At 57.5% G+C, this 27,520-nt stretch overlaps 1 protein-coding gene across 1 annotated transcript; it reads left to right on the top strand.

Annotated features, from left to right (window-relative positions):
- Positions 1-3,355: 3,355 nt before the first annotated feature.
- NPTXR (neuronal pentraxin receptor) lies at positions 3,356-27,520 on the top strand. The gene is made up of 5 exons (XM_045466366.1): positions 3,356-4,193; positions 17,207-17,435; positions 19,721-19,968; positions 22,750-22,929; positions 23,270-27,520. Exons 1-5 carry the CDS (start codon positions 3,585-3,587, stop codon positions 23,492-23,494), a joined length of 1,491 nt encoding a protein of 496 aa, XP_045322322.1. The 5' UTR covers positions 3,356-3,584; the 3' UTR covers positions 23,495-27,520.

The following is a 27,520-nucleotide window of genomic DNA, read 5'->3' as shown; positions in this document are numbered from 1 at the left end:
CCATTCCCTTCCCCTAGCCTGTAAAGTCCTACATGACTTCACCCTGCCTTTCTCTCCAGATCTTTCTCCACTGAAGTTCACTCCGCTCCAGCCCCAGTGGCCTTCCTTCTGTTCCTGGAACATACCAAGCTCATTTCTGCCCCAGGGCCTTTGCGCTTGCTGTTGCCTCTGCCTAGAGCACTCGGTCTTTCCCCCAGACTTCTGCATGGCTGGTCTCTCAGGTCATTCAAATCTCATATGCAGGACCTTTCTGACAATTTTATAAATAATGCCCATCTCCCAACTCCCCCCCCCCCCACCGTACACACACACACACACACACACACACACACCCCACCTACAACTTTCGATAATATTTACTTTAAAAATTTTTTGGTAGTCCTCATTACTATTATAAATTAACTTGTTTATTTAACTATTCTTTTGTTTACTGTTTGCCTCCCCGACTAGATTATGAACTGTGAGCCTGTCTTATTTCCAGCTCTCCCCTGGGCCTGGTATTATGCCTGGCCCAAAGTCAGTCTCAAAACATGTATTTTGAATAAATAATTATATTTGTTTATTTAGGGCAGAATTCCCCTTAGCCTAAGAATGGAATATAAGTGAAGAAATAAAAAGCCTCAGAGACGTGAGACTTTAGAGAGGAAATGTGGGGACAATTGAATTCTGAGGGAAGTTCCCCCTTGAGACTCTGTCTCTGACCATCTCTGGAGAAATTCTGTGTTAGAACTGGAGGGAGGTGTCTCTCCCACAGCCCCGGAGAAACGGGTCTCGGGACCTCCCTGTCCTGGCCTCCCCTCCCCTCTGCCTCCAGCAGCAGCCAGTGTTGCCCATGGGGGAACTAGTTTTGCAAATATTTACCAAGAAGCCACCCTGGGAAGGGGCCCTGTGCTGAATGTTGAGGACAGAGGCGAGCCAAGGAAGGGGAGCTGTTCCAGGCAGGAAGCAGAGAGAGGAGACACTCTGGTGAGTTTGGGGCATTATGCCTCGTTGGATACTGTTCCAAACAGGGTGGGGGAATAGAAGGTGAGGCCGGAGGGGTGAGCAGTGTCCAGATTGACAACAGTCTCACAAACCAAAAGAAGCTAGCTAGCATAAGGCCCGGCATTTATTGAGGCTTTCCGTGTATTACTGTTATTCCATTTTATAGATTGGAAAACTGAGGCACAGAGAGAGGGTGTCAAGAATTGGGAAAGGCCTGAGACTTTACCCTCCTTGCAAACTATGTCACACAGCTGGTAATGGGGGCAGTCAGGGCCAGAATTAGGCCTTCTGGCTCCAGAACCCATGCCTTTGACCGCTAGGCAGTCCTGCCCCTCCCTAAGGGGTTTGGAATTTATTCCATAAGGGATGGGGAGCCACCTATGGATTTATAAGCAGGAGAGTGGCCTGTTCCTATCAAGAGGCTTAAAAAGCCAGCCTAGGGGATAAACAGACCAATCTTCAACAAGATGAGACTCCAGCCTCTGGGCCCATTCATCCAACAGTCCTCAAATCTCATGGGGCAGCTCATATAAAAGTGGCACCATTTGGCACCCAAGCCACAGTGGCTCTGCTGCCCTTGGTGGCAGCCCCCTCTCCCAGCCTTCCCTGGATTTTCTACGACGGTTTCTCCTCGGATGTTTTGTGCATGTTTCTGTCTTCACAGAACACGTGTAGAGGTAGCCAGGACTCCCGTGCCTCATGCACCTTCAGGACCTCATGGGTCTCCCCCTGCCTGCCTTTGCCTTCAGAGAGCCTGGCTCACCACTCCATCAGGGAGATGATGCTTCCTCGAAGCTGTGACGCCGGGCGGGGTTTCCAGGTCACGGCTCCAATGAGTACGAACTCACATCCACGCACATAAGGCTCTGGGGGGGGTTCATGTACAGGGCTTGCGTTTTGCTCTGCTCCCACTTTACAGCTCGTGATCCTTGACTCCCAGAGATCCGGGGAGCAGAGCAGGCATCATCCTGGGGCTGGGGGCGGGGCGGGGTGTGTGGAGCATGTGATCTCAGGATCCCAGTGGTCAAAGAGGGTCCCCAGGGCTGTGGCCTTCTGAGAAATGTTCCGGTCTCTCCCCACCACCAGCACGATGCACAGACCACGCGGTCCCGTGGTGGTTCAGAGCCCCAGTTTGTGCCTTCCCCCTGAAGTCAAGAACGCAGGCTAGAAAGGAAGACAGGCCTGGGCGTGGCTTAGGTTCAGGATTGACCTGGGTGTGGCCTTGGCCCATGACTCCCAGGAGCCACAGCCCCTCTCCTCCAGCCTAGGCTGCAGCCATGAACAGCCACAGCCTTCTGAATGCCCTTCCAGCCCTGGGAAGCCACGCTGGTCAGAAAACGCCTTGTGGAAAATTGGAGGGAACCTGAACTGTGAAGAATGGTATGATGTTCTTTGAAGTTTTTAATTGCAAAAGTTCATTTGCAACACAATATATATCTATAGACATTTTTGATAGGAGAAAGTAAAAGTCTCCTCAACCACCCCCACACCACAGCTCACTCCCATTCCTTCTGGTTCCTTCTAGTGCCTGGTCCACCTGCTCCCCGGGGCTTTGCCTTCCTAATATAGACTGCAGTGGGGAGAGGGGGTCTTCTCTGGCACCCCTGAGGATTCAGAAGAGGAAACTTCTGTTACCCTCTGAGATCACAGGAAGTTTTTCTTTGTTTTTCCACTGTGTGTGTGTGTGTGTGTGTGTGTGTGTGTGTGTGTTGTGTCCTGTCGTGTTCAGTTTGTTTGTTTGTTTTGTGGGAGTGGAGGCGAGTGAACTCTACTCCTTTAGCTTGGGGCTGGCAAGTGACAGGCAGGTGGCCACCGTATAGGAAGAAGGTGGCTCAAAATCTCCAGTCCCCTGTCCCCAACACTGACCTCTTTTCTTCTTCTTCTCCTCCCCACGCCCACCCCACCTCTGTCACCCAGCCTGAGTCCGGTCAGAAGCGCCTGAACTCAAACGCTGTTCCAGCGCATGCTAGCTGTGTGACCTTGGACGGCGACCTGACCCCAGTGGGCCTCGGTCCCCTCATTTCCACGGGGAGCACGTCCACCGTGAGGCTTAATTGTGCCCGAGCTTGTAGCTCGCTCGGCACTGGGCCCGGCACGAAGAAAAGCTCCCCGCGAGGTAGCTGTCGGCATCACGGGTTCGGGGAGGGGGCCGGAGCCTCGGAGCGGGGCGGGGGGTGGGGGTGGGGTCCCCAGGGCGTCCCGCCGCGCGGCCATCGCGTCGCCGCCCCCGGCGCCGGGCGGGCGGGCGGCCGGGCTAAGGCTCTCGCCGGCGCCCCGGCCTCGGCGCCCGGCACGGAACGGGTGCGGGGCTGGGCCACGGCCGGGCCCCGGGGGAGCCGGCGGGGCGGGGCCGCCGCGCCCGCTCCCCCTCCCCGCCGCCCGCCGCCTTCTCCTCCTCGCGCCGCCCGGGCTCAGAGCGGCGGCAGCAGCGGCCGCGGCAACAGCTCCGGCTCCGGCTCCGGCTCCCGCTCCGGCTCCCGCTCGGCCCCGCGCGCCCGGGCCCCGCGCCCCGACCCCGCCGCCGCGCCTGCCGGGGGGCCTCGGGCGCCCCCGCCGCCCGCCTCACGCTGAAGTTCCTGGCCGTGCTGCTGGCCGCGGGCATGCTGGCGTTCCTCGGTGCCGTCATCTGCATCATCGCCAGCGTGCCCCTGGCGGCCAGCCCGGCGCGGGCGCTGCCCGGCGGCGCCGACAACGCCTCGGCCGCCTCGGCCAGCGCCGCCGCCGCCGCCGCCGCCGCCGCCGCCGCGTCCCCGGGCCCGCAGCGCAGCCTGAGCGCGCTGCACGGCGCGGGCGGCTCGGCCGGGCCCCCCGCGCTGCCCGGGGCGCCGGCGGCCAGCGCGCACCCGCTGCCGCCCGCGCCCCTCTTCAGCCGCTTCCTGTGCACGCCGCTGGCGGCCGCCTGCCCGTCGGGGACCGAGCAGGGCGACGCGGCGGCCGGCGAGCGCGAGGAGCTGCTGCTGCTGCAGAGCACCGCCGAGCAGCTGCGCCAGACGGCGCTGCAGCAGGAGGCGCGCATCCGCGCCGACCAGGACACCATCCGCGAGCTCACCGGCAAGCTGGGCCGCTGCGAGAGCGGCCTGCCGCGCGGCCTCCAGGACGCCGGGCCCCGCCGCGACGCCATGGCCGACGGGCCCTGGGACTCGCCGGCCCTCATCCTCGAGCTGGAGGACGCCGTGCGAGCCCTCCGGGACCGCCTGGACCGCATCGAGGTGAGCGCCGCGCGCGCCGTCGGGGGCGGGCGGGGCCGCTCGCGGGCGCCCCGGGGAGGCCGGCCGTGGCCGACGCCGTGACTGAGGCTCAGGGGGCGCGCGGGAAAGGCTCGTTCCGCTCCCCTTTTCCTCCAGGCACCCTCTGCCGTAAGCCTCGGTTTGGGCTTCCGCGAAATGGGCGCGAGTGCCCGCTTGTAGTGAGGATTTAGTAAAATGTAGGTATATGAAAATGCTTGGCCGGTCCTAGGGCCTCCTTAAATGCCCGTTTCGTTTCTTTCTTCCAGACCCCCCCCCCCCCCCCCCCCCCCCCCACCCAACGCGGGACCAGTCCCACTCACTTCCTGTGGTCAGGAGATAGGAAGCGCTGTCCAGGGGCCTTGGGGAACCTGCTGGCCTGCCGAAGAGCAGGGAAGAGAGTCCCATAAGCCAAATCCGGCGCCCCTCAGTGCTTCCCCTCCCCGTACCCCGCCCCCCGCCCCCGCCCCGGGCTCTGACCGCGGGCCCAACCGCAGGAACTTAGATAGCGCTGGCCTAGCCTCTACTGCCCGGCAGCCAGCAGCTCTGGGGTGGGGACTGGCCAGAGAACAGGCTCTCCCGCGGGCTCCTTCTCCACACACCCCATTCAACGGTCCCTGGCTCAGGTCAGACACAAGGGATGTAACAAAGGGAGTCGGCTCTGGGCTGTGGTGTGATTCCGCCACCAGTGGTTTCTCATTTGAAGTCTCCAGACCCCCCACCTCCCTGTGAAAACCCATTTGGGAGCGGGAGCTGGGCAGACTAGGAAGGACAGACAGCTGCAAGACACTGACCACCCCCCAGCCATCCGTGATTTCCAGATGGCAGGGAAGGGGGTTAGCAACAAAACTGAGTCTGTGGAAGGAGACGGGGAGAAAGAGGCCAAAGGCTCCTTTAGCATTTTCCCCCAACCGGATGCACCTGGCGAAGGCAGAGGGAGGAGAGGCTGGAAGGAAGGGAAGGCAGAAGGAGAGGCTGGAAGGAAGGGAAGGCAGAAGGAGGAGAGGCTGGAAGGAAGGGAAGGCAGAAGGAGGAGAGGCTGGAAGGAAGGGAAGGCAGCGGGAGGAGAGGCTGGAAGGAAGGGAAGGCAGAGGGAGGAGAGGCTGGAAGGAAGGGAAGGCAGAAGGAGGAGAGGCTGGAAGGAAGGGAAGGCAGAGGGAGGAGAGGCTGGAAGGAAGGGAAGGCAGCGGGAGGAGAGGCTGGAAGGAAGGGAAGGCAGAAGGAGGAGAGGCTGGAAGGAAGGGAAGGCAGAGGGAGGAGAGGCTGGAAGGAAGGGAAGGCAGAGGGAGGAGAGGCTGGAAGGAAGGGAAGGCAGAAGGAGGAGAGGCTGGAAGGAAGGGAAGGCAGAAGGAGGAGAGGCTGGAAGGAAGGGAAGGCAGCGGGAGGAGAGGCTGGAAGGAAGGGAAGGCAGAAGGAGAAGAGGCTGGAAGGAAGGGAAGGTAGGGACTCCCCCCTCCTCATGGCTCTCGCAGATCAACCTCCGGCCCAGCGGCACCAAATGATGCCTGTGTGGAAGGTTGGCCATTGCCGTGGCCCAGTGGCCCTCCAGGGAGTCTGTGCAGGTGTCAGCACCCGCCTCTGGTGGGGGTCGGCGGGGGGGGGGGGGGGTTGTCACATGGCAGCCAGGCCATCACAGCCAGCCCTATCATCTTACTGGTGAGACACTTGGGGCTCAGGGCCCTCCTAAGGTGAGTGACAGAGGAAGGAGGAGAGCCCAGGAGGCTTGTGTGCCAGGCCAACACTGCCCGTTCCTACTTCACCTCTGGGGCATTTCTAGGATGCGAGAGCCAAGAGCAGGGAGATAATCAGAGAAACACTGAAGCGCAACTGTGAAGGGGAGCCTCAGTTTCCCCACCTGTGCAATGGGGACAGTAATGTCACCTGCCTCGTCGGGGCGTTAGGAAGATGAAGTGAGTTCATCTTTGTGAACGGCCCAGAACGGCGTCGGGCAGAGATGTGCTCCATGAACTTGAGTGATGGCTATTTTTATCATTAAGCAATCATATTGCTAATTTTTCAAGTAGCCAAAGATCAAAATGGGAACAACCCCCCCCCCCTTTTAGGAAAAAGAGTTTATTAATGTCAAAAAAAGAAAAAAAAAAGATTCGGTTTTCAATAAACTTCCTCTTGCCTGCCCCAGCCCCTGCCTCCACACCCAGATGGCACCGTGGTTCCTCCCACGTCTGGGGCTGGCAGGGCTGGGCTTGCCCTGGACCTGTTCCCCCAGCACCTGTGCATTTGGCAGGGTGGGCTCCCCTCCAGTTAGCCTGCTGAGGTTGGGGGGGTGGGGATCCTGGCGCCTGGGATTTGTCACCAGACCAGCCTCCCGGGTTGGGAGAGCCCTGGCTTCCCTACACACGCCCCTCCTGCTTTCTGAGCGCAGTGGACTTGGAGGCAGGAAGGCGGGGGTCTGCTTGCCCACCAGATCTGCCTTCTGGGCCTGGCAGCCCCAGAGCCAATCTCCCTGGGGTCTTTGGGAGGGACTGGGGTCTGGACCCTGACGGTTGTGGGGTCAGACTCCTGAGCTCAGCGGAACCGCGTGCTCTCTTTAGCTACTGTCTTCTTCCTCCCCTCTCTTCATCCGATATCCTCAAAAGCTTGCCCCCAGATTCTCAGGGTCTGTTTTCTCGCCACTCACCTCTCTCCCCTTACAGCTCACTGAACGTGCTCTGGGGCCGTCACCCAAGACGATCAATTGAATGGGAACGATCCTGTCCTTACCTTGATGAACGCCTCTCCAACATCTGACCCCAGTGATCATTCCCTCCTAAAGATCTCCGGGCCCTTGGCTTCTAGACACCTCTTAGCTGCTTTTCCTCCCTCTCTGCTTCTGTGTCCCATTTCGGGGTCCTCCTCCTTTATCGGTCGCACCCCTCCTGGCTCTCTTCTTACTTTCCCTGGGTGAACTCAGCCACACCCGGAGGCTCCCAACGCCCAGTCTGCTGTGGTGCCCCAGCCAGCTTCGTCCAGCCCAGGTTTCTTTCCGGAGCTCCAGACCGGTAGATCCAACCGCTTCCTGAGCACCTCCCTCTGGACGTCACACTGGCCCCCTGCCCTCATGGTGCCCCAACCTGGACTCCGGTCCTCCGCCGACCCGCTTTTCAGGTGTGCTCTGATAAGCCATGGTTAGTTCCTGCCCTGCCCTCCTTCCAGTCGACCTCACCTCTCTTGCAGCAGCCTCCTCAGTTGTCTCCCACTCCAGGCACACCCCTCCATCCATCTTCCTTAAGCCCCAAGGATCTTCCTTAAGCCCATCATGGGGCTTCCTCATGGTGCAAACCCCTCAGCCTGCTCCCAGGCTCTCATTACAGAGCTGGCCCATCTCCCATTTCCTTCTTGCCTCTGCCCAGATTACCCCCAGAGTAGCCATACTCATCAGCCAAGAGGCTGCTCTGAGGACACCTCCTCCCAGAGGCCCTCCCTGATCGCACACTGACCTTTTCCTACCCCCATTCCCGCTCCCGCAGCCCTCTGCGCATCCCTGCCCGTCCCCACCTGGCACGTCTGTGTATCACCCTCTCCCTCACCCCACCAGCCCTCTACCAAAGGGGAGGGAAGGTCACACTGGCCCAGCCTCTCCTCGAGGCCTCAAGCGAGAACCCTGTTTGTGAGCCTAGGAGAAATTATTTATCTTCTTGCCTGTGTTTTTGTTTTTGTTGTTATGGTCGTGGCTGTTAATGGAAAGAAAGTCAAAATGTGTTTTGGGGGGAAAAAAATCGCATTTAATTCCACCATTTCATCCATTTTTTTCAGCCCCTTCGGGTCCTTTATCCGGATGTAGACATTGTTCCAGAATTACCGGTTGCTGGTAATTACCATTTTAATGATGGCCATGATATGCTGGCATCTATCTCTGGCTCCACCATCCATCACTGCTCTGACCATCTCTTCTCTTTTGCTGGAGATGTAGGTTGTTCCTAATTATTTTTCTTCTAGATGCTCATTGCAGGATCAATTTCATGCAGATAGTTTTTTGTTTTGTTTTTTTTTTTTCTTTTGAAGTCTGTTGAATTATTTCTTTAGGTCGAATTCCCAGGAGAGGTATTACTGGGTCAGGGGATATTGATTTTTTATGGCTGTGGCCAAGAACCACTTTCCAAAAGGGTTGAACCATTTACATGGCAACCAGCCACGCATACATGTTCCAGGGTCCTTTTTTTTTTTTTTTTTTTTTGCATTAATTTAATGTATGTGGAAAATGAAGCTTTCAGATTGATTCCATCAGCAGTTCTTTGTTTGACTAAACCACATCCTTAACCCGGCCTAGCAAGCTGGTCGCCTGCCTCCCTGTTGGGGTGGAAAGATGGGGGTAAGGAACACCCTGACAATGGTCACAGGGGACCCTGGCCTTGATAACAATTATAGCTCATGCTTGCTGAGCACTTACTGTGTGTCAGGCCCTGGGCATTATCTCATTTAATCCTCATCAAATCTCCATAAGGGAGGTAACCATTTCATCCCCCTTGTACGGAGGAGGAAACCAACGTTCAGAGTGGTTAAGCAATTGGCCCAAGGTCGCACAGCAGGGGAGCCTGTCAGTGTCTGGTTCCAGAGCCCTTAGTGGGCATCATTTTCTCTAGATCCATCTGGAGAGGTCAGACCTCACCTACCTTCAGGAAGAGTGGGAAAGGCCGGTGGGGGGCAGGGCCTCTTGCTAGACGGTGCCCCGGACCGTTTCTGTGTCAGAGCCCCCAGAGCCAGAGTGATGAGGGCCAGTCCCCAAAGGCTTGTCCTGCCGGCCGGCGGGACCGGCAGAAGGCTCCCGTGGCGGTTTTGCTAATAATAAATAACAGTATTAAGTAACACTGATTAGCTCATTCAGTCTTGGGCCTTGTGAAATGGGCCGTACACGCTCCCCTCTTACAGATAAGGACGTGGAAGAACCAGAACCCGACAACCCGCCCCACCCCCGCCCCACCCCACCCCACCCCACCCCCACGCGCCTGCCTCGGCTTCCGCTCCAGTGAAATGGTATAGCGGGCCAGATGTTCAAGAAACACCTTTCAGCTCGAAGTGTTCTCCGAGGTAGTGCGGCTGGTGGCATAAAGTGGAGTTCTTTTTGCTTGTGACTCTAAGCTCTTTACTTCCCTCTCTGTTTTTTTTTCAGTTTTCTAATCTGTAAAGTGGGTGGAAGGGGGGAGGCTGGATCTGGGCCCGGCCCTTTGGGCTCTACGTTGGGAGTTCTTGGGCGGATGCCTCCTGCTTAGGGATTGGCGGTGGCGGGGAGGCTGGGGGGGGGGAGAGTTGAGGGGGGTTACATGTGTGTGCGGCTCTCACCGAGCCCCCACCCACCCACTCCCAGGCCTCCAGTTTCTGAGGGAAAGCTGCAGAGAAACACAGCGCCTTAGAGAATCTATCGGTGCCTTTTCTAAAGTCTGTTGCTTTTTTTTTTTTACATTGCTGCCCATTCTGGCAGCTTCTGCTCTGTGAGGGCTGCTTCCCTGACCCTACCTCTTTTGGCCGTGAAGGGGGCTGGCGCGCTACAGCAAGAGGGGTTCTGCCCGTCGGCCTTCTGTTTGAGGATATGGATCCTCGGTGCCCACCAGCCACCTGCAGCCCCAGATGGCGCCTCTCCCTGTGGCTGGCCTCCCCCATCTCTAGGTGATACAGTCCCACTGCACAGCCCTTAACCCCTACTCCTGCCTGTGCCACGCCTTTGTCTAGCAAGACACCGGGTGTTAAAAACCCCGGTTCTGCCACCTGTTTGCTGTGACCTCAGAAAATTCCTTCTTCTCTCTGATCCTCAGATTCTCCATCTGTCGGATGTAAGGGGTGCGCACGGCGCTCCGAGGAGCCAGCTTGCCCCGTCGTACGGTGCCCTGGTGGCCTCCCGTCCCTGGCAAGCCTTCCCCCAGGGGAGGAGGCCCTTCCTGCTGTTGCAAGCTCGGCAGGCGCTACGTGAACAGAAGGCAGCACCTAACCTGGGGGATTTTTTTTTTTCTTTTGAAGTATATCTTCTATTCGAGATACGTAAGAGCTCACGTCTCTCACTTACAAAACACACAAATCTTAAATGTGCAGCTCGGTGCACACTTACGTATGGACGAGAGCACCGCTCAGATCGAGAGCGGGACATTTCCAGTGTCCCTGAAGGCTCCTCTGGGACCCCTGGAGTCCCTACTTCCCCAGACTGCCGCATCCCTTTATGTCTGGTGTTTCTGTTGTACGTGATGGCTGACATTTGACCGTGGGGCAGGTGACAGTGGCTTGTGATTTTTTTTCATGCCGTGTAGTGTTTTGGTGCATGGACACGCCTACATTTCCTTACCCCTTCCCCTGTGGATGGACATCCGGGTGTTACAAATAAGGCTGCCATGAACATTCTTGTGACATCTTTTGGTGGTGATAAGCCCTCATTTCTCCTGGATACATCCCCAGGAGTGGGTGTCTGGGTCCCGGGAGAGACATTTACGTAGCGTTTAGGAGGTGATGCCAAACACTTTGCCGAAGTGGCAGTAAGCGTTTACATGCCCACCTGTGTGTGAAGCTTGCCAGCCTTGGTGTGGTTATTTTTAAAACCCTCCCCGTTCTGGTGGGCGTGCAGTGAACTTACTGTGGTTTTAATTTGTGTATCTCCGATGACTCACGATGTTGAGCACCTTTTCTTCTGTTTATTGGCCATTTGGTGGAGTCCTTGCCTAGGGGAGGCGGAAAAAGGTCAGGCAGGGGCTGGCGCTCCTCACCAGGTGACAGTGTGGTGGGGTTCCCCGAGGACAATCTCGGACGCACGGTCCCCCCCATAGAACTCTAGCGGCAGGGGTTGAGACAGCCAGCCCCGGGGTGGAAACACTTATGTGCCCCCACATGCCCCTCATTTGACTCCAGGGGAAGCTGAGGCCCAGAGAGCCCTAGTGACTGAAGGCCACACAGCACGGCAGAAGCTGAGCTGAGCTCACAGCCAGGATTTTCTATTAAAATGGGCTGGGAGGGGGGAAGGGGGATCCCCAGTCTTTGCAGTAGATGTTTGGCCCCGGGCCCAGAAGTATGTGGACAAGCAGGGCCCGAGAGGGAATTCTGTGGCAATGCAGCCCTGGACAGGGAGCACTTGAAGGGAGAGGCAAGGGACCCTGGGGTTGGGGGTGACCTATCCCTTAACTCTGAGGCCTCAGAGCCCAGGACCGAAGACCAGTCCGGCCTCTATGGCCTGCTTTCCTGCCCCTTCGCCGCTGGGTACGTTGGAGACACAGGGCCTGCTGGGAGAGGCCCGCCCTGACTCACCTTGACCCCTGCCGCCCCGCAGAGCCCGTGCCTCCATGAGGGCTCTTGTGCTGTCACACCCCCCAGTCTACCTTCCCCCCCCACCCCCGCCCCAGCTGGGAGCACGGCCCATGCCCGGTACAGGCCTCGTCCACCTCTGGAGCCATTGCACCTGTCACTCAGGAAGAGGCAGCAGGGCATAGGGCACCCTCTGTGCCAGCCTTTTCTAGGGGCCTTCCAACTGAGTCCCCATAAGCACCATGGGACTTTTAACTGCTCCCATTTCACAGGTGGGGACACGGAGGCTCAGAGGGGTTGACCTTGCCCAGGTCACGCAGTGGGGATTTCCCTCTTGACAGCCGGCTCCAGGCCCACCCCCCCCCCCCCCGCCCTGCACAGTCACTACTCACTGTGCTCTCCTGCCCCTCAGTAGCAGCAAATAATAATAATGGTTATAACCATTTATCAGTCACTCATCGTGTGCCAGTCTTCACGTACGTTCTTTCATTTTGTCGTTACTTATATTCCAGAAGGTAGAGACTATTATTATCCCATTTTATTTTTTTTTTCATTTTTTTTAAAGTTTATTTTTGAGAGAGAAAGACAGAACGTGAGCGGGGGAGGGGCAGAGAGAGGGGGAGACACAGAATCCGAAGCGGGCTCTAGGCTCCAAGCTGTCAGCACAGAGCCCGGTGCGGGGGTTGAACTCACGAACCGCGAGATCATGACCTGAGCCGAAGCTGGACGCTTAACCAACGGAGCCACCCAGGCGCCCCATTATCTCCATTTTAGAGTTGAGGAAAGGAGTTGAGCAGCTCGTCCAGGGCCACAGATCTAGTAAGCGGGGAGCCTGGGAATGACGCTGGCCTGTCTGATGTGAGTCGTGCCTGTGCTCGTGACATCGAGTCGCCACAGCGTATGTGGATGGGTGGACAAATGAGCGAGGGAGGGACTGAGTGAATCGAGACCCTCAGTCTCTCCACAGAAGCCCTCTTTCTTCTCCCTTTGGAGCATCTTAGATCAGGTGTGGGGAAAGCTGCCATCTGGAGGGTGAGCAGGCTTTGGCGGGGGGAGGTGGGGTGGGAACAGGAAGTGTGTTCTTAGCAGAAGGAACAGAATGTACGGAGGCCCTGGGGTGAGAAAGGAGCTGGGGGCCGTTGGTGACTTTAGGTGGGAATGAAGTGTAGCCTGCAGGGGTGGGGAGTGAGGGCTGAGCGTAGAGGGGCTGGGACTTTATCAGTGGGGGAAGGGAGCTATTGAAGGATTTTCGGCAACATGGTTGGATTTGCGGTTAGGCGGCTGCCCCCGGCTGCGGTGTGGAGAAGGGCCGGCGTAGGAGCCGAGGTGACGGTGGCCCGGACTAGAGAGGGACAGAGGAGCCAAGCAAGGCTACCGTTAAGATTCAGGGTTAGATTCTACGCTCAAAGACTGCTTTTGGACTTTTGCCTGTTTTGTTTTGTTTTTATCTTAAGAGAGAGAGAGTGAGCGAGCGAGCAGGGGAGGTGCAGAGAGAGAGAGAGGGAGAGAGAGAATCCCAAGTAGGCCCCACACCATCAGCGTGGAGCCCGACGTGGGGCTCAAACCCACGAACTGTGAGATCATGACCTGAACTGGAACCAAGAGTTGGGCGTTTAACCGGCCGAGCCACCCAGGCGCCCCTTTCCTGCTTTCGTTTTTGTTTTTGTTTGAAAGAAAATCAACGCAGAGTATCTGAGACCCACACGCAGGTATGAAGAACACCGTCCAGGTAGGGATCCAGGCTCAAGAAGAACCAAAACATTTACAGCCAGCTCACGCCCCTGAGAGCGTCCCAACTCCCAGCCCCAGACTGCCCACCCCCGAGAGAGGGTCACCTCTGTCCCGAACTTGTATCCTTCTCGCCCCCTGTGTTTCCTCCTGCTTTTACAAATCCGGGATCCGGTTTCGAATCTTTGCAACTTTGTATAAACGGTATGTAGCTGTTTTCTGAGACTTGCTTCTTCTCTCACTGTAATGGTTAAACAAACAGATTTATGGTCGGAGTTGGAGCAGGGTGGGTCCCTTCAAGAGATAATCAAGTAGTAATAATAATATCATCCACACTTGCAGAGCCCTTCGTAGGCCAGCTCTACCCTAAGGGCATTATGTAACTCAATTATCACTAATATGCTGGGAGGTATTATCGCTGTCCCCTTTCGGCTGGGAAAACTGAGGCACAGCAGCTGTACATAAGGCCACCGGGCTGGTGGAACCGAGCTGAGCCCAGCAGAGTCACACGAGACTTGGGGGTGGTCAGGTGGGGAGGTGAGTGAAGCTGGTTCTTTTCCACCCGCCCGGGCTGCCCCTGGAGCCGGGCCCTGCGTTGTCCGGGGGGCAGGGGGTGGGGGGTGAGCTGTGCACTGAGGTCCAGCACCCTCCCTCTGCTCCCCACAGGAAAGGAACAGACCCCACGTGGGGACAAGGCGGCTGGGGTCTTCCCTGCATCCTCCCAGCCTCAGAGCCACCCGGCCTAGGCAGGTCCCTCCCATCCGGGCCCCCTCTGTGAGGCTGCCGCCCCCCCCCCCGCCCCGCCACAGTGTCACATAGCCTGCCAGACCCTCCCAGCCTTTTCGTGGCCACTAGAACCACTTCCGCTGGCCCCCCTGGCAGGCAGGGTGGCCGGCATCGTGCCCACTTGGCAGCCCGAGACCCACACTGCGAGGGAAGAATGGGAACAGCTTCTGGAATCAGAAGGGCCTGGGCTGGGGTTCTTGCGCCTCACTGTCTCAGTTCCTCCATCTGTAGAGTGGGCCTCCTCACCTCCCCAGATCGCCGAGAGGGCTGTGAAGTGTTCGCGCGGTGCTTCCCTGGTGCGGGACCTGGCACGCGGTAGTGACAGCAGTGACGGCGGCGAGGACAACTCCTCTGCCCGCCTCCTCCCTGCCGAGCGCTAATGAGCCCAGCCCGTTAGCGCTGAGCTGGACCGGGACCCCGGCGCTGGCTCAGGGCCTGTGCGCTTACACCGAACCCCACGCAGACTCCCAGCACAACAGCCTGTGGGCTCGGAGCCCCCCTTTTCCTGCCTCTTCGGGACCTGAGTGGGGGGTGATGGCATCGTCATCCCTCCCCCCCACCCTGGGCCAGGGGCCCGATTGGCATCAGCCGGGAGCCCACGCGGCACAGCCTGAGCCCGCAGCAGATGGGGAAAGTGGGGGGGAGTCGTGTTCTGATTCAGACACTGGGGTGGGGAGGGGGCCGCACACGATCTGGAGAGCCCACCTCCTCCCTGGCCTTCCTGCCGGCGGCAGAGCTGGTGGCTCCGACAAAAGAACAGCTTGCACGCCCGCTCACCGCAGCGTCTGTGTAAATAGCACTAGAAGTCCTGTTCCTTCCTGCCAGGCCCCTTCTCCCTCCGCGGGAGGAGGACGCTTTGCTAGACAGCACCAGAGGTATCGGCTTTGCCCGGCCCCGCTGCTGTAGAACATTCAGAAGGACCTCTGCCTCAGTTCCCCCATCGGTGAAATGGGGGCAGTAAGAGTACCAACCAAAAAGGGCGGCTGTGAGGACTGAGGAGTAAATACGCGTGCAGTGCCAAGGATGGGCCTGGCACGCGGTCTCACTCAGATGTGTGCCCTTCGTGCCAAGCTTGGCACTGTGGAAAGAGGGAAACAGGATAGAGGGTGCCGGAGCCCAGAACACCCAGCCAGAGCCCCCCCGCCCCCCCCGTCCCCTGGCATTGAGACGCAATGCGCTCTATGCCCTGCACGCCGCAGCCCAACGTTTCCTGGAAGTTCAGCCTACCTCAAATGCAGCGGGTGGCTGGCCCTGTCACTCCATGAGCTGTGTGGTCCAGGGAAGCTTCTGGAGGTAGTGAGCTCTTCGTTGGCCGATATATCCAAGGCTCACAGTTTGCGTTCTGCTCTTATAGTCCACGAGGGCCTGTTACTGCACTCTGCCATTCTTACATGTGTCCTGGGGCTGGTTGTCCCCATTTTACAGCAGGGGAAACTGAGGCTTTGTTTTTAGTCACCCAGAGTCAGGATTCGTAGGCACCCAGGGAGTCAGCAGGAGCCCTCCAGATAGGATATGGGACGTTCGTGTAACGGGTGGGGTCAGGTGCGCTGGAGCTGCTCATCCCTCGCCCGCCCACCTCCCTCGGCCTGCAGCCCAGCCCAGCCCGGCCGGCCAAGCAAGCAACTACACAGAGGACGGACGGATGGGTGGCTGTGCCCTCTTATGTGGGACGTGGTGGGGGATAAAGGTGGCTTGGTCTGGGCCCTTCTCCTGCCCACCGTCATTTAATCCTGACCACAGCTCTGCAAGCTGGGCATTCCAAGTCCTTATTTTATAAATGAGGGAAAATGGCCCCAGAGAAGTTAGCCCACCTGCTCCCATTCTCAAGGTGGAGTGACAGAACCACGCGTCAGTCCCCCTCCCCCAGCTCCTCAGCGTAAGGTCCTGGCAGCTTCTCTCAGGCACCGCCCTCCCCCACCCCCAGCACTTGGAGGCGGGGGACACGTTTACCCCCTCATCACATGGCCAGAAAACAAGGCTCAGAGAGGTGAAGGGACCCACCCAGTCTCACCCAGCAAGTGGGCTGGGCCAGTGGGGGCCAGGGAGGGGTGCTTGCCCCAAGCCGAGGGGCCGTCCCTGCGAGGCACAGGGCACCTTGGTTGTCCATTTGACCCTCAGCTGTCTCTCCAGCACCCCGCGCCCTGCCCGCGGTAGGCGCTCACCATTTACTCGCTCACTTACAGATTCGTGAGAACTCAGTGAGCTCGGGTCTGGGGCTAAGCCTGCGGACAAGGCCCAGAGCTGACTGAGCGGGAACTGCCTGGGTCTCTGGGGATGTGGAGGAAGCCAAGGGGACAGAGAAGGTCTAATTTGGCTCCTAGAAGCTCGCTGAATTATTAATTTTCTACTGATCATCCCGTTGCCTGCCAGAGACTACCCCCTCCCAGAGTCTGGACGTGTGGCCTTGCCTGCCTTCTTCCGCCCCAGAAGGGGCTTCCTCCAGCAGGAGAGGGGGAGGAGAGCCGCCCCCCCCCCCCGCGCTGGCTCCTGTCCCAATTCTCCTGCCCACTGGGGTCTTAAGACAGGAAAAGGGGGACTCTAAACACTTCGTCCTCACCCCAGGCAGGATGAGGGTGTCAGAGACCAGCTTAGAACACTCTGCCCTAGACAGTAATTGCAATAACCAGGCTCTGTTCATTGGCGTCAACTGCCCAATCATCCCCCAACCCTTCTAAATAGATACGCTTGTCCCCTGTTGCATGTGAGGAAACAGGGGTTCAGAGAGGTGGAGGCATTTACCTAGGGTCACACAGCAGATTGGCTCTTGAGCTGGATTTGGGCCCCGGGTTGTCCGACGCCAGAGCCTGTGACTCGAACCACATGCTACTCTGGAATGGGCGCACCATTGCAGCTCTATTCCAGAAGCCCCTGGTTTGTGCCCCTGCATCTATCTGCCCAGTGCCCACGCAGAGCCTCTCACCGTCTTAGAGAAGCTTGCCAAGTGAATGAGTGAAGACTATCCATTCCTTTAAAGACCCATCAGTGTCCAGTCTTTCAGTTAAGAAGGACTCAGCAGTGGCTCTCAGCCCCGATGGCAACATCAGACCCACCCAGGGGAGCTTTCAGAGCTCTCCACTGCCGGCCCCCGACCCCACCATAGGCTGACATGTTCTTGAGGTCAGCTCACCGTCACTTTGCATATGGAGACGCTGAGGCTCACCTGGGGTCAATCACCAGGGGTGGGTGGTAGGCATCTCTGAGCCCCGTGTCTCTTTCCTTCCTCCCTGCAAGTGACCTCACATCCCCCCCTTTTTTTTCTGCCCCGTAAGCAGCAGGAGCTCCCGGCCCGTGTGAACTTCTCAGCCGCCCCAGCCCCTGCGCCTGCGGTGCCCACCGCCCTGCACTCCAAGATGGATGAACTGGAGGGCCAGCTGCTGGCCAAGGTGCTGACCCTGGAGAAGGAGCGCATGGCTTTGAGTCACAGCAGCCACCGGCAGCGGCAGGAAGTGGAGAAGGAGCTGGATGCGCTACAGGACCGCGTAGCCGAACTGGAGCACGGTGGGTCCTGGGCCCCGCAGAGGGCATAGCAGGCGAGGCCTTGGTTCTCAGATGGGTCCTCAAAGTGGCAGATTCACTCGAAAACGTTTTTATGCTCTCCAGAGGCTAAAGCTAGATGGGATGGCGGGGGAGGAGGCTGCAGAACCCAAGAGGGTGAGAATAATTGGGGAGTATCATCATGATTATTATTTCTAACGGTTAGCGTTTTCTGGCACTTACATCCTGGGAGTGGGCTAAGTACGTGACATGTAGCTGGGTTAACCTTCACAAACCACACAGGGATGGTGTGTTATTATCCCCATTTCACAGAAAAGGAAACCGAGGCTCAGAGAGGTCAAGTGACTTGTCCAACGTCACACAGCCAGTGAATGGTGGATCTGAACCTCAAAGTGGGTCTCCTGCCAAAGTCCGTGCATTTAGCCACCCCACAAAATAGCACCTTCAGTGAATCCAGATTTTGTCACTTGTTAAACACCTGGGCCTGGTCAGGGTAATGGGTAGTCCAGGGGTCAGGGTAATGGGTAGTCCACGGGTATGAGCATCAAGGGGACCTGGCTCCGGGCTCCACAGCTGTCACTGGCTTGCGCCGAGACTTTTGAATTTTGCTTCCTTTCCGCAGGCCTCGTTTTTCTCATCTGAAATACGGGGATTTAGGACTCAGGAGGTCTCAGGGAACTTTCATCTTTGAAACCTTGGGAGGAGCATCCTGTAAGAGGCTTACAGACAAGTTAGGGGGAATCCTGAGTAATTATCTGGGACTGGCTTAGATGGGGACAGAAGTTTCAGAGAAGGAAATCCAAGAGGCTGGAAGGAGGTGAGCCTCAAGCTAGTCCTTGCAGGGAGAGGTAGAGTCAGTTGTGGAGTGGAGGGGCCATAGCAGGGGCACAGCTGAAGGCAAGGCTTGGCCTGGTGGGTTTCCGGTTGGGGCACAGAGACAAGAAAGGCAAACTCATCCCTCCTCAGTCCTGCCACTGGCCCCTCTATACTGCATCTTCTAAGGGATTGGGGGCGATGCCCTCTCCAGCGGCTGTCGGGCAGAGAAGAGGGAGGCAACTAGGCTGGATGTCTGTATGCCTGTGGGCAAGTCCCTTCTTGGGACTTGACTTCCTCATCTATGAAACAGGCTTCAAGGGACCGTCACCGAGCCCCTTCCTCTCTTACCATGATGCATCATCACATCAGCCTTCACCCCAAGCCCCAACCGAACCTGGGAACCTGGGTCCACCATTCCCAGCCCTAACCCCCTAACCCCAGCCCTCAACAACCAGCTGGAGAAGGGGAACTCCTATCCCAGAGGTGGGTGTGGTGGGTGTCACCCCCTGCCCATAGAGATGGTGACTCCCCAGTCTGCCCCTGCAGAAAGCCCTCTAATACTTAAGGCATAGAATCCCTGAAACTCTGTGCTGCCCTGGATATCAAGGAATCCCAGGATGATCCTGTTCAGATCCCAGCTTTGCCACTTACTGGCTGTGTGGTCTTGAGAAGATTACCTGATCCCTCTGTGCCAAGGTTGCCTCATCTGTAAACTGAGGATTATAACAGTGTCCACCTCATAGGGCTGTCATAAGAATGAAGGAGGTCATATATGTAAAGGCTCTTAGGACAGTGCCTGCCATGCAGAAGGCACTGTAGAGTGCTTGTTAAATAAACAGGCAAAGAGGGGCACCTGTGTGGCTCAGTTGGTTAAGCGTCCAACTTTGGCTCAAGTCCCGATCTCACAGTCTGTGAGTTCAAGCCTCGCATTGGGCTCTGTGCTGACGGCACAGAGCCTGCTTTGGATTCTCTGTCTCCCTCTCTCTCTCTGCTCCTCCCCTGCTCATGCTCACTCCCTCTCTCGCTAAAATAAATATTTAAAAATGTAAACAATAGGCAAAGAAGTCCAAACAATGATCATTGGAATAGTTAACATTTGTCGAGCATTTACTCTGGGCCAGACCCTTTACATAGTTTGTCCCACTCAACCCTCACACAAGCCTGAGAGGGAGGAAATCTTATTTATGCCATCTTACTGAGCAAACTAGGGCCGAGAGAGGTGAAGTTGAACTGTGGAAGGTCATGTGGCTGGGAAGTGTGGAGCCCAGATTTGAACTCAGGACGTCTCAGGTCCAGAGCCCTTGGACCTTAACCACACCCGTCAACACAATGGCAGGGTAGAAAAGGCTGCAAATGCATCTGGTACATGGCAGATGTCCAGGGACTAGTAGCCCTCATTCTACAGTCCGCGCTGCCCATCCCCATCAGTGGCCACTGATCCCCACCATGACCACCTTGCCCACCCCCCTCAGGGTCCTCAGCCTACAGCCCCCCAGATGCCTTCAAGATCAGCATCCCCATCCGCAACAACTACATGTATGCCCGCGTGCGGAAGGCGCTGCCTGAGCTCTACGCCTTCACCGTCTGCATGTGGCTGCGGTCCAGGTCGGGTGGCAATGGCCAGGGCACACCCTTCTCCTACTCCGTGCCCGGGCAGGCCAATGAGATTGTGCTGCTGGAGGCGGGCCACGACCCCATGGAACTGCTGATCAACGACAAGGTGAGTGGAGGCTGGGCAGAATGGGAGGAAAGTGGGGGGCCGGGTGACCCAGGAGCACCTGCACTGTGCTGGGTCCCAAGCCTGCGGGCCCTTTCAGTTCTCCGGCTCAGCAGCTTCAGCACATATGAAATGCCTACTGTGTGCCAGGCTGGGTTCTAGGAGTACAAAGACAAGCCAGACCTGGGGCTGGCTGCAGAGGGGCCTGGATCCGAGAGCTGTAAGTGATGGCATGTCCATTTACAGAGGAGACCCGTGGGGCTTCCCCAGTGACCCAGCTGTAGGAACATGGCTACAGAGGTCTGTCCCAGGGCGCTGTCTCTCATGGGCAAAGAGAGAAGCCAATGAGGCCCAAGGACCTACTTGGGGAGGGAGCGCTGGTGGACTCCTTGCCCCCGTCCTCCTCTGCAGCTCCCCCTCTGCCGCCCTCCTCATAGGGTTGGTAGAATGGGCCATGGTCAGGCCTGAATGCTGGATTTGAATTCTGGTTCTGCTGCTTACCCTCTGTGTGACATTAGACTGGTCACTTACACGCCCCGTGCCTCAGTTTCCTCATCCGCCAAGGAGGACTGGCAGTAGTCTCTACTGTGGGGTTGTGGTGAGAAATGAGTGGCTTACATACATACAAAGGGGCGTGAGCAAGCCTAACATTTAACAAGCTTTTTTTTTTTTTAATTTTTTTTTCAACGTTTATTTATTTTTGGGACAGAGAGAGACAGAGTATGAACGGGGGAGGGGCAGAGAGAGAGGGAGACACAGAATCGGAAACAGGCTCCAGGCTCTGAGCCATCAGCCCAGAGCCTGACGCGGGGCTCGAACTCACGGACCGCGAGATCGTGACCTGGCTGAAGTCGGACGCTTAACCGACTGCGCCACCCAGGCGCCCCATTTAACAAGCTTTGAGCCACGTGAGATATTGTTATTATTCCAGGCCCAGTGCTCATAAGCACTTTACTCCCATGATCACCCTTGACCCTCCCAACAGCACTGGGAGGTAGGCACCCTTATCATTACCATTTTGCACATGGAGAAGCTGGGGCTCAGAGAGGGCAAAGAATGCACACAGGCCCACACAGCTGGTGAAGGGGTGCTGATATGATTCATGGTTTTGGGCTGCAGAAACCCCCCGTGAACCCCTCCACTGTTCTATCCTTGGGCCACCCATCTTCCCCATGCCTGGACCCCCAGCCCCACAGCCCTCCCTGCGCCTATCTGCAGGGCAGGACAAGGACATGGGGGAGTGGTGTGGCAGGGACACGGTGATTGAGCAGAAGAGGGAGTGTCTTATCACCCTCATTCCCCTCAAATATCCTCCTTCGCCTGCCATATTGCTTTGGGATTTGCAGCCATGGTGGTCTTTTAAGACCCCCCTGGAAATGTAGGCACCACCTACCACACCCACTCGTGACCAGTCCACAGCCACATAGATCTGCTAGGAGTGGTTGTCACCCATCAGAACCCAGCTCAGCAGGAGGTATCTTTCATGGGTGTCCTGGAGGAGGATGAAGAAGAAGGAGATGGGCCCAGGGGACAGGAGTTTCTCTTGTAGCCCAGTAGGTCTTAAGAAGCCTAGGGTAGCTGGACAACATCTAGATCCTGCTGCCATGTCCCCTTCATACACCCCCTGGCTGCCATCCTTGGCCCTGCGCAAGCTCAGCACTCAGGTCTCTGTGGAAAGGATTCAGCACCCTGGACAGGGCAGTGAGCAGCGCTATTCCAGGAACGTCAAGAGTCCTTTTGAGGGTCAACTTCAGGGATTACTCCGGTCTCCTTTGATTCCAGCCTCTTAGCCTTTGCTGCTACTGTGCCCCCAACTTGCTGGGATGGTCAGATGCATTGTCCTTCCAGATGTGTTCGAATATCGTGTCTGCTGTTCCCACACCTGCCTCTTCCTATGGGCCTTCACAGCCTCTGTACCTCCCAAATGGCCCCTGGTATTTTGTCTTGTAATGTTGCCCTGAAGCTCTTCCCTCCCGTGCAGACTCAGACTCATTTATAGCTGAGACCGGATCCATATCCCCAGTGTCCAGAACAAGGCCTGGCCCCAAGCAGGCCTCAGATAGTGTTGTATTCTAGTGTGATCTCAGAACTAGGTGATGAAAGAGCCCCTCGGGAGTCCCAAATCCACAGGCAGCAAGTACCTTTCATCTCACGGGCCAATTTGAATCAATCACCAGCGGCTTTCCCAGAACCCCGTGGTAGGAAAGATCCCGAGGCTGAGCCTAGGTTCGTAATTGATTAGCCATGTCTGCCTTGGGTGGAGGAGCCAGAGGTGGCCACACATTTGCCACCCTTTGCCTGACCTCCTTACTTCACAGATGAAGAACTGGGGCCCAGGGAGGAAAGAGCAGCCTCCCCAAGGTCCCACGGGAGGTTGGTTGGGAGAGCCAGGGCTGGGTGCCAGTGCCCAGCCTCAGAGTCCAAGGCTCATTCCGCCACTGCCAGTGTGAGCCCAGCTGCGTGCCAGGCACTGTGTGAGGTGTTCAGAGATGGTGAGATGTGGCTCCCGCCCCGCACCCTGTAAGAGGGTGAATAAACTAGCTGGAAACACCTGAAAACCAGTACCGAAGAGTCCCTTGTGATCTGAGAGAAGCTGCCTGGTTAAGTTGTGGGGAAAGAAGAATAAACGGTCTGAAAGATGCTGGGCTGGGAGGAGCGGGAGGGTCAAGCCTTGGGCCAGTCCCTGGAGAGAAGAACACGGGTCTCCTGGTCCCCCCACCTCCTCACTGGTCCAGCCTTGGGACTGTGGCACCTCTGACCTGGGGTCGCGGGACCTATGTCCAGGTGGCCCAGCTGCCTCTGAACCTGAAGGACAATGGCTGGCACCACATCTGCATCTCCTGGACTACGAGGGACGGCCTGTGGTCTGCCTACCAGGATGGGGAGCTGCAGGGCTCCGGTGAGAACCTGGCTGCCTGGCACCCCATCAAGCCACATGGAATCCTTATCCTGGGCCAGGAGCAGGTAAGGCTCAGGGTGGTATGGGGGCATGAGGCCTAAGTAGATATCTCACTCACCCAGGGCCCCTGAGAAGGAGGGGTTAGGTAGAGGGACCCTAAGAGCACAGCAGTGATCACTCAGTCTGACCCAGCCATTCTGCAGGTGGGCAAACTGAGACCCAGAGAGACTAGAGACCTGCCCAAGGGGCTGGAACCTTGGGGACAGGGCTGGAACTTGGGGACGGGGCTAGAACTTTGGGCACGGGGCTTCAGCAGGACCTGGGCCCTGATTGAGTCAGCCTGCCTGTCTTTCCCCCTGCCTCACTCCATGTCTCTCTCCTTTCTCTGCTCCTCTCTTGGCCCAGGATGCCCTGGGTGGCCGGTTTGACGCCACTCAGGCCTTCGTGGGTGACATCGCCCAGTTTAACCTGTGGGACCACGCCCTGACACCTGCCCAGGTCCTGGGCATTGCCAACTGTACCGGGCCACTGCTGGGCAACGTCCTTCCCTGGGAAGACAAGCTGGTGGAGGCCTTCGGGGGTGCAAAAAAGGCTACCTTTGATGTCTGCAAGGGGAGGGCCAAGGCATGAGGGGCCACCTCATCCAGGGTCCCTCCCTTGCCTGACATTTTGGGGACCTTATTTTGGGGGCACACATCCCCTCCTCAGCCTACCCACACACTGCCCCCCCTCCTGCCCTGCTCCTGGCCGTGCCTCCTGTTTCCCCCACCTATACCTACACCTCCAGAATGCCCTGCCCTGCTATGGCTGTCCCCTACCCCCACTTGGATGGGGACAAGCAGCTCAAGCCAACAGGTCAAGCCTGGGGTGAGTCCAGGACCTGGTGGAGGGTGGTAACAGTGCCCACAGCTCTGTCCGCTCTCTTGGCATTAGACTAGAGCTGTCTCGTACCCCCACCCACCCTGGCCCATCAGCCATGTCTGATTCCACTGATCTCAACAGCACATCCCACCAGGTTGGGGGGGGGGGGGCGGGCGGCGGGAAGGGCCTGCTCTCTCAGTGCTCCTGTGCCCCATGCCACAGGCCTGGCCCCATCCCCTTCAGGGCCACAACAAGCTCTAGAGCTGTCCCCTCAGCCTAGAAGGGCACGACAGAGACATAGGAGACTCAGACTCACCCCTCCTCCATCTTCCCACCAGTTGCCCCTGAAGGGGCGATGGGATCTTGATGGAGCCTCCCGCACCCTCTCTTCTTCCTCTTTCCTTGTTTCTTTGTGTGCAGTGGTTTGAATGTTGGTTCCACGCCTGGCCCACCCCCACCTCAGTTTCCAGGACATTCCCTTCCCGGCTCCAGCCTGAGGGATCAAGACCCTAGGAGGCCAAAAGGCCATCGTCACCCCTTGTGCTCGCCCACGTGTGTGCTAAGTGGCAGGTCGCCTCTCCTCCTCCGTGCCCAGGACAGGACCTGGGCCACTTCAGCCTGGCCTAGGAGCAGCTTGAGGCAGAGGCACTGCGCCCTGGGACCCAGGCTATGGCAGAGTCGCATTACCTAGCCCTTCTGCATGGCCCTGCAGCCTCTGGGGGAAGGAAGGCAGGAAGGAACTGAGCAGGCAAAGAGGGGAGAAGGACGGAGTGGTGTGCAGAGCGCTGGATGAGCAGGAGGAACCCATGGTTCCTAGCCAGCCCCGCTGCTAACCTGCTGTGTGGCCTTCTGTAAGTCCCTGCTCTCTCTGGGCTCGTCTTCCTCATTTGTGAGCTGAGGCCCTTGCTGTGGTCATTGCTGAGAGCTCTCCAGATCAAACGTGAGATTGTCTGTGATTCCACGTGGACAGGGTGGGGCCAGCCTGAAGCTGCCTAACAACCAGGGGACGTAGCAGGGGTAGATGCTGAGAGTTGGCAGCAGATGGGATCATGGGCTGGGCATGGGTCAGGGTCAGCAGCTGGCTCCAGAGAGTCAGGGACAAGGGCAAGGGACTAGGCAGGCCAACTTCATGCACAGATTGTAAAAACCAGCTTTTCTGGATTCCCACTCCCCCCCCACCCCCCGCCCCGCCAGCCTGGCACCCTTGCCTGTTTGAGAGTGTCTCACCCTGAGTCCTCACCCATTCCCCCAAGAGAGTAGAAGGATGTAAAAGCTGAGTTAAAGCCACCCAATCTGACCTCTTGCTTGTATAGCTGGGGAAGAGCTCAGAGAGGTCAAATGACTTGCACAGGATCACAGAGCCCAGTGGGGCAGAGCCAGGACTAGAACCCAGAGCTTCTGAATCCCTCTTCAGGGCTCTTCCCCTCCTATGCCATTCTGCCTGTCCACGAGTGTCTTCGAGTCCAGCCTTCGCCTGAGAGGATGGACGTTTGGGAGGTCAGAATGCTTTCCAACACGAACATCTTCCCTGATGACGCACAGAAACATCTTGGCGTCCGGCCCCGCCAGGAAGGAGGGGGGAGGACAGGTGTGATCTCCAGGCACTCTGGCAGGAGTGGAAAGCTGAAAAGGCAGGTGTCCCTTCTGCCAGTCACCTACCAGGTGTCTGGGCAGCTGCAGGCTACCGGGCTCGAGCAGGTACAGGTGCCTTCTGCCCCGCTTTCTGCCCCGTCTCTGCTCCCCGCCAGCACGTAACCTGAGGCATGAGCTGTAGGCTGTGGGGCCGTTGCTGTGGAGGCTTCTCCAAAACTTGTTGCCGCCACCTCCCAGATCCTTGTTTCCATTTCAAGAGCACAAATAGACCGTTGGGCAGCTCCAGCCCAGCTCCCCCTAGAAGAAGCAGCGATGGCACGCTTCTGCCAGAGACTGCTGAGACCTAGGTTGCCCCGGTAACAGCCAATGACATCAGCCCAAGTGCTGGGTCAAGCGTCTCTTAATGACATATGCTGTTGCTGGGGTGACAGCGGAATTCAGAACTCAGATTTCGGGGACACTGGGCCTTATTTGGTTTCTGTTATTGTTTTTAAGGAAGCAGCTTTTGTGGAGGCCTGGGGGGAAAGAAAGGGTCTTAGGAGGAAAGTGACAGAACTTGTTTGATGGCTGAGCCCACCCAGAGGCGTCCTCCCAAGGCCTTTATGCTTTGTCATGGTCATAATGAGACATCTGACCTCGGTCCTGTGCTGAGTCACCCTGGTCAGCCCTCCAGAGGGAACAGGAACAAACCCGAGGCGTCAAGGTGCAGGCCGTGAGTCCGGGCCATCGGCGAGTGGCCTGGGTGACCATTCCCATTCCAGGAAGATGCAAGCCTGGTGTCCCCACCCCTCCTTCATCCATGGACCGCTCTTCACCTCTGCCCAACGCCTGCCGTTTGGACTCGTTTTGGTCTTGTCCAGCTGCTCCTGGGCACAGCCGAGAAGACGGGGAAGGAGGAGCTAGAAATGTCGCTCGGTGGCGTCCCTGAGCTGCTGTGGCTAACGACGGTGCCAGGGCCCGTGTTCCTTACAACCTTGTCAGGCGCTGCGCTGAGCACCTCGCATCATCTCATTTATCCTCCCAACACAGTTACGAGGTTGGAACAGTTTGGGGCCCCATTATACAAGGGAGGGAACTGGAGCACAGAGAGGTTAAGTAACTTGCCCAGTGTCAATCAGCTGGCAGAAGATGGAGTCCAGCGTTCAAACCAAACAGGTCGCAAAGGCACGGGCACCCCTGCTCTCTGTAGGGAGTGACACTTAGCATCGTTGCTCCGGGTGGATTTTGGCCTGAAGAGATGCTTGACCCCATTCACTACCCTCACAGGGTTTGTGATGGAGGCAGAGGCCCGGGATGGGCTGGCCCCAGGGCCAGGGTCCCCTTGGGTGAAGCCATGGGAGGGGTCTCAGCCCCTTCAGGGAACATGTGCCTCTGAAGTGTGCCTGCCACCTCAGCCCTCCTGGCTAGAGTTTCCAGGAGAAATGAAAGGGAAGAGGAAGCTGGATAGTCTCCCAAGAGTCCCAGGCAGGGAAGGGGGAAAATGATGTTTCTCAAACTCCTGCTTTGGGCCAAGCCCTGCGCCAGGTGCTTCACAGCTCTTATCTGCCAGATCTCCCCACCTTTGTGGCACGTTGTACCCCCAGTCAACATCCCAAAGGGGCCGATCACCTTGCCATAATTGTGCATGACCTTGGACCACAGCTTTGGGCAGGAAGGATTCTTCAAGAGGCCCACGCCTCGTTTTACAGATGAGGGAAGGTGAGCGCCCCTTGGGGCCACCCAGCCGGGACCCCTGGAGACCTGATCTCAGCTTTCTGACTCCCCACAACGCAGTGGCCCCTACCCCCGACCCCCCCAAAATTGGGTCCCTACTCCTCTACATTTCCCAGCACCTTGCCCTGAGCAGACTGGAGAAGGGGTCCCCTCCCAGAGATGGGATCATTCTCTTCCCCTCTGTCACAGCTGCCTGCCACCCCAAATCCCACCTCACCCCTGCTGGGTGGGGAAGGGGCTCGTGTGGGCCCAGGCTGAGCAGTGAGTGAGCGCGTCCAGCTGTCCGACACTGTGAAACTATTGTACCCTCCTGGTGACCCACCGCCCCCTTCTCCTTGCCCAATTTTGTACATAAAGTGACATGAGATGCAACGTGTGTGTGTGTGTGTGTGTGTGTGTATGTGTATGTGTATGAGCTATGTCATGGGTTTTTGTTACTTTTTTGTTTTTGTAAATTTGAATGTTCAAAATAAACAATGTTTACTCTGA

Source organism: Leopardus geoffroyi, chromosome B4, assembly GCF_018350155.1.
Source record: "Leopardus geoffroyi isolate Oge1 chromosome B4, O.geoffroyi_Oge1_pat1.0, whole genome shotgun sequence".
NCBI classification, from domain to species: domain Eukaryota; kingdom Metazoa; phylum Chordata; class Mammalia; order Carnivora; family Felidae; genus Leopardus; species Leopardus geoffroyi.
Note: the sequence above shows the minus strand (reverse complement) of the source record. Positions and strands in the feature narration are given on the sequence as shown.

What these genes read in the sequence shown, in the direction of transcription:
- NPTXR (XM_045466366.1), top strand. Translation starts at nt 3,585, where the DNA reads ATGCTGGCGTTCCTCGGTGCCGTCATCTGCATCATCGCCAGCGTGCCC. An exon ending in CGTAGCCGAACTGGAGCACG is followed by an intron (nt 17,436 to 19,720) that starts GTGGGTCCTGGG and finishes CACCCCCCTCAG; the next exon opens with GGTCCTCAGCCTACAGCCCC. An exon ending in TTATCCTGGGCCAGGAGCAG is followed by an intron (nt 22,930 to 23,269) that starts GTAAGGCTCAGG and finishes CTCTTGGCCCAG; the next exon opens with GATGCCCTGGGTGGCCGGTT.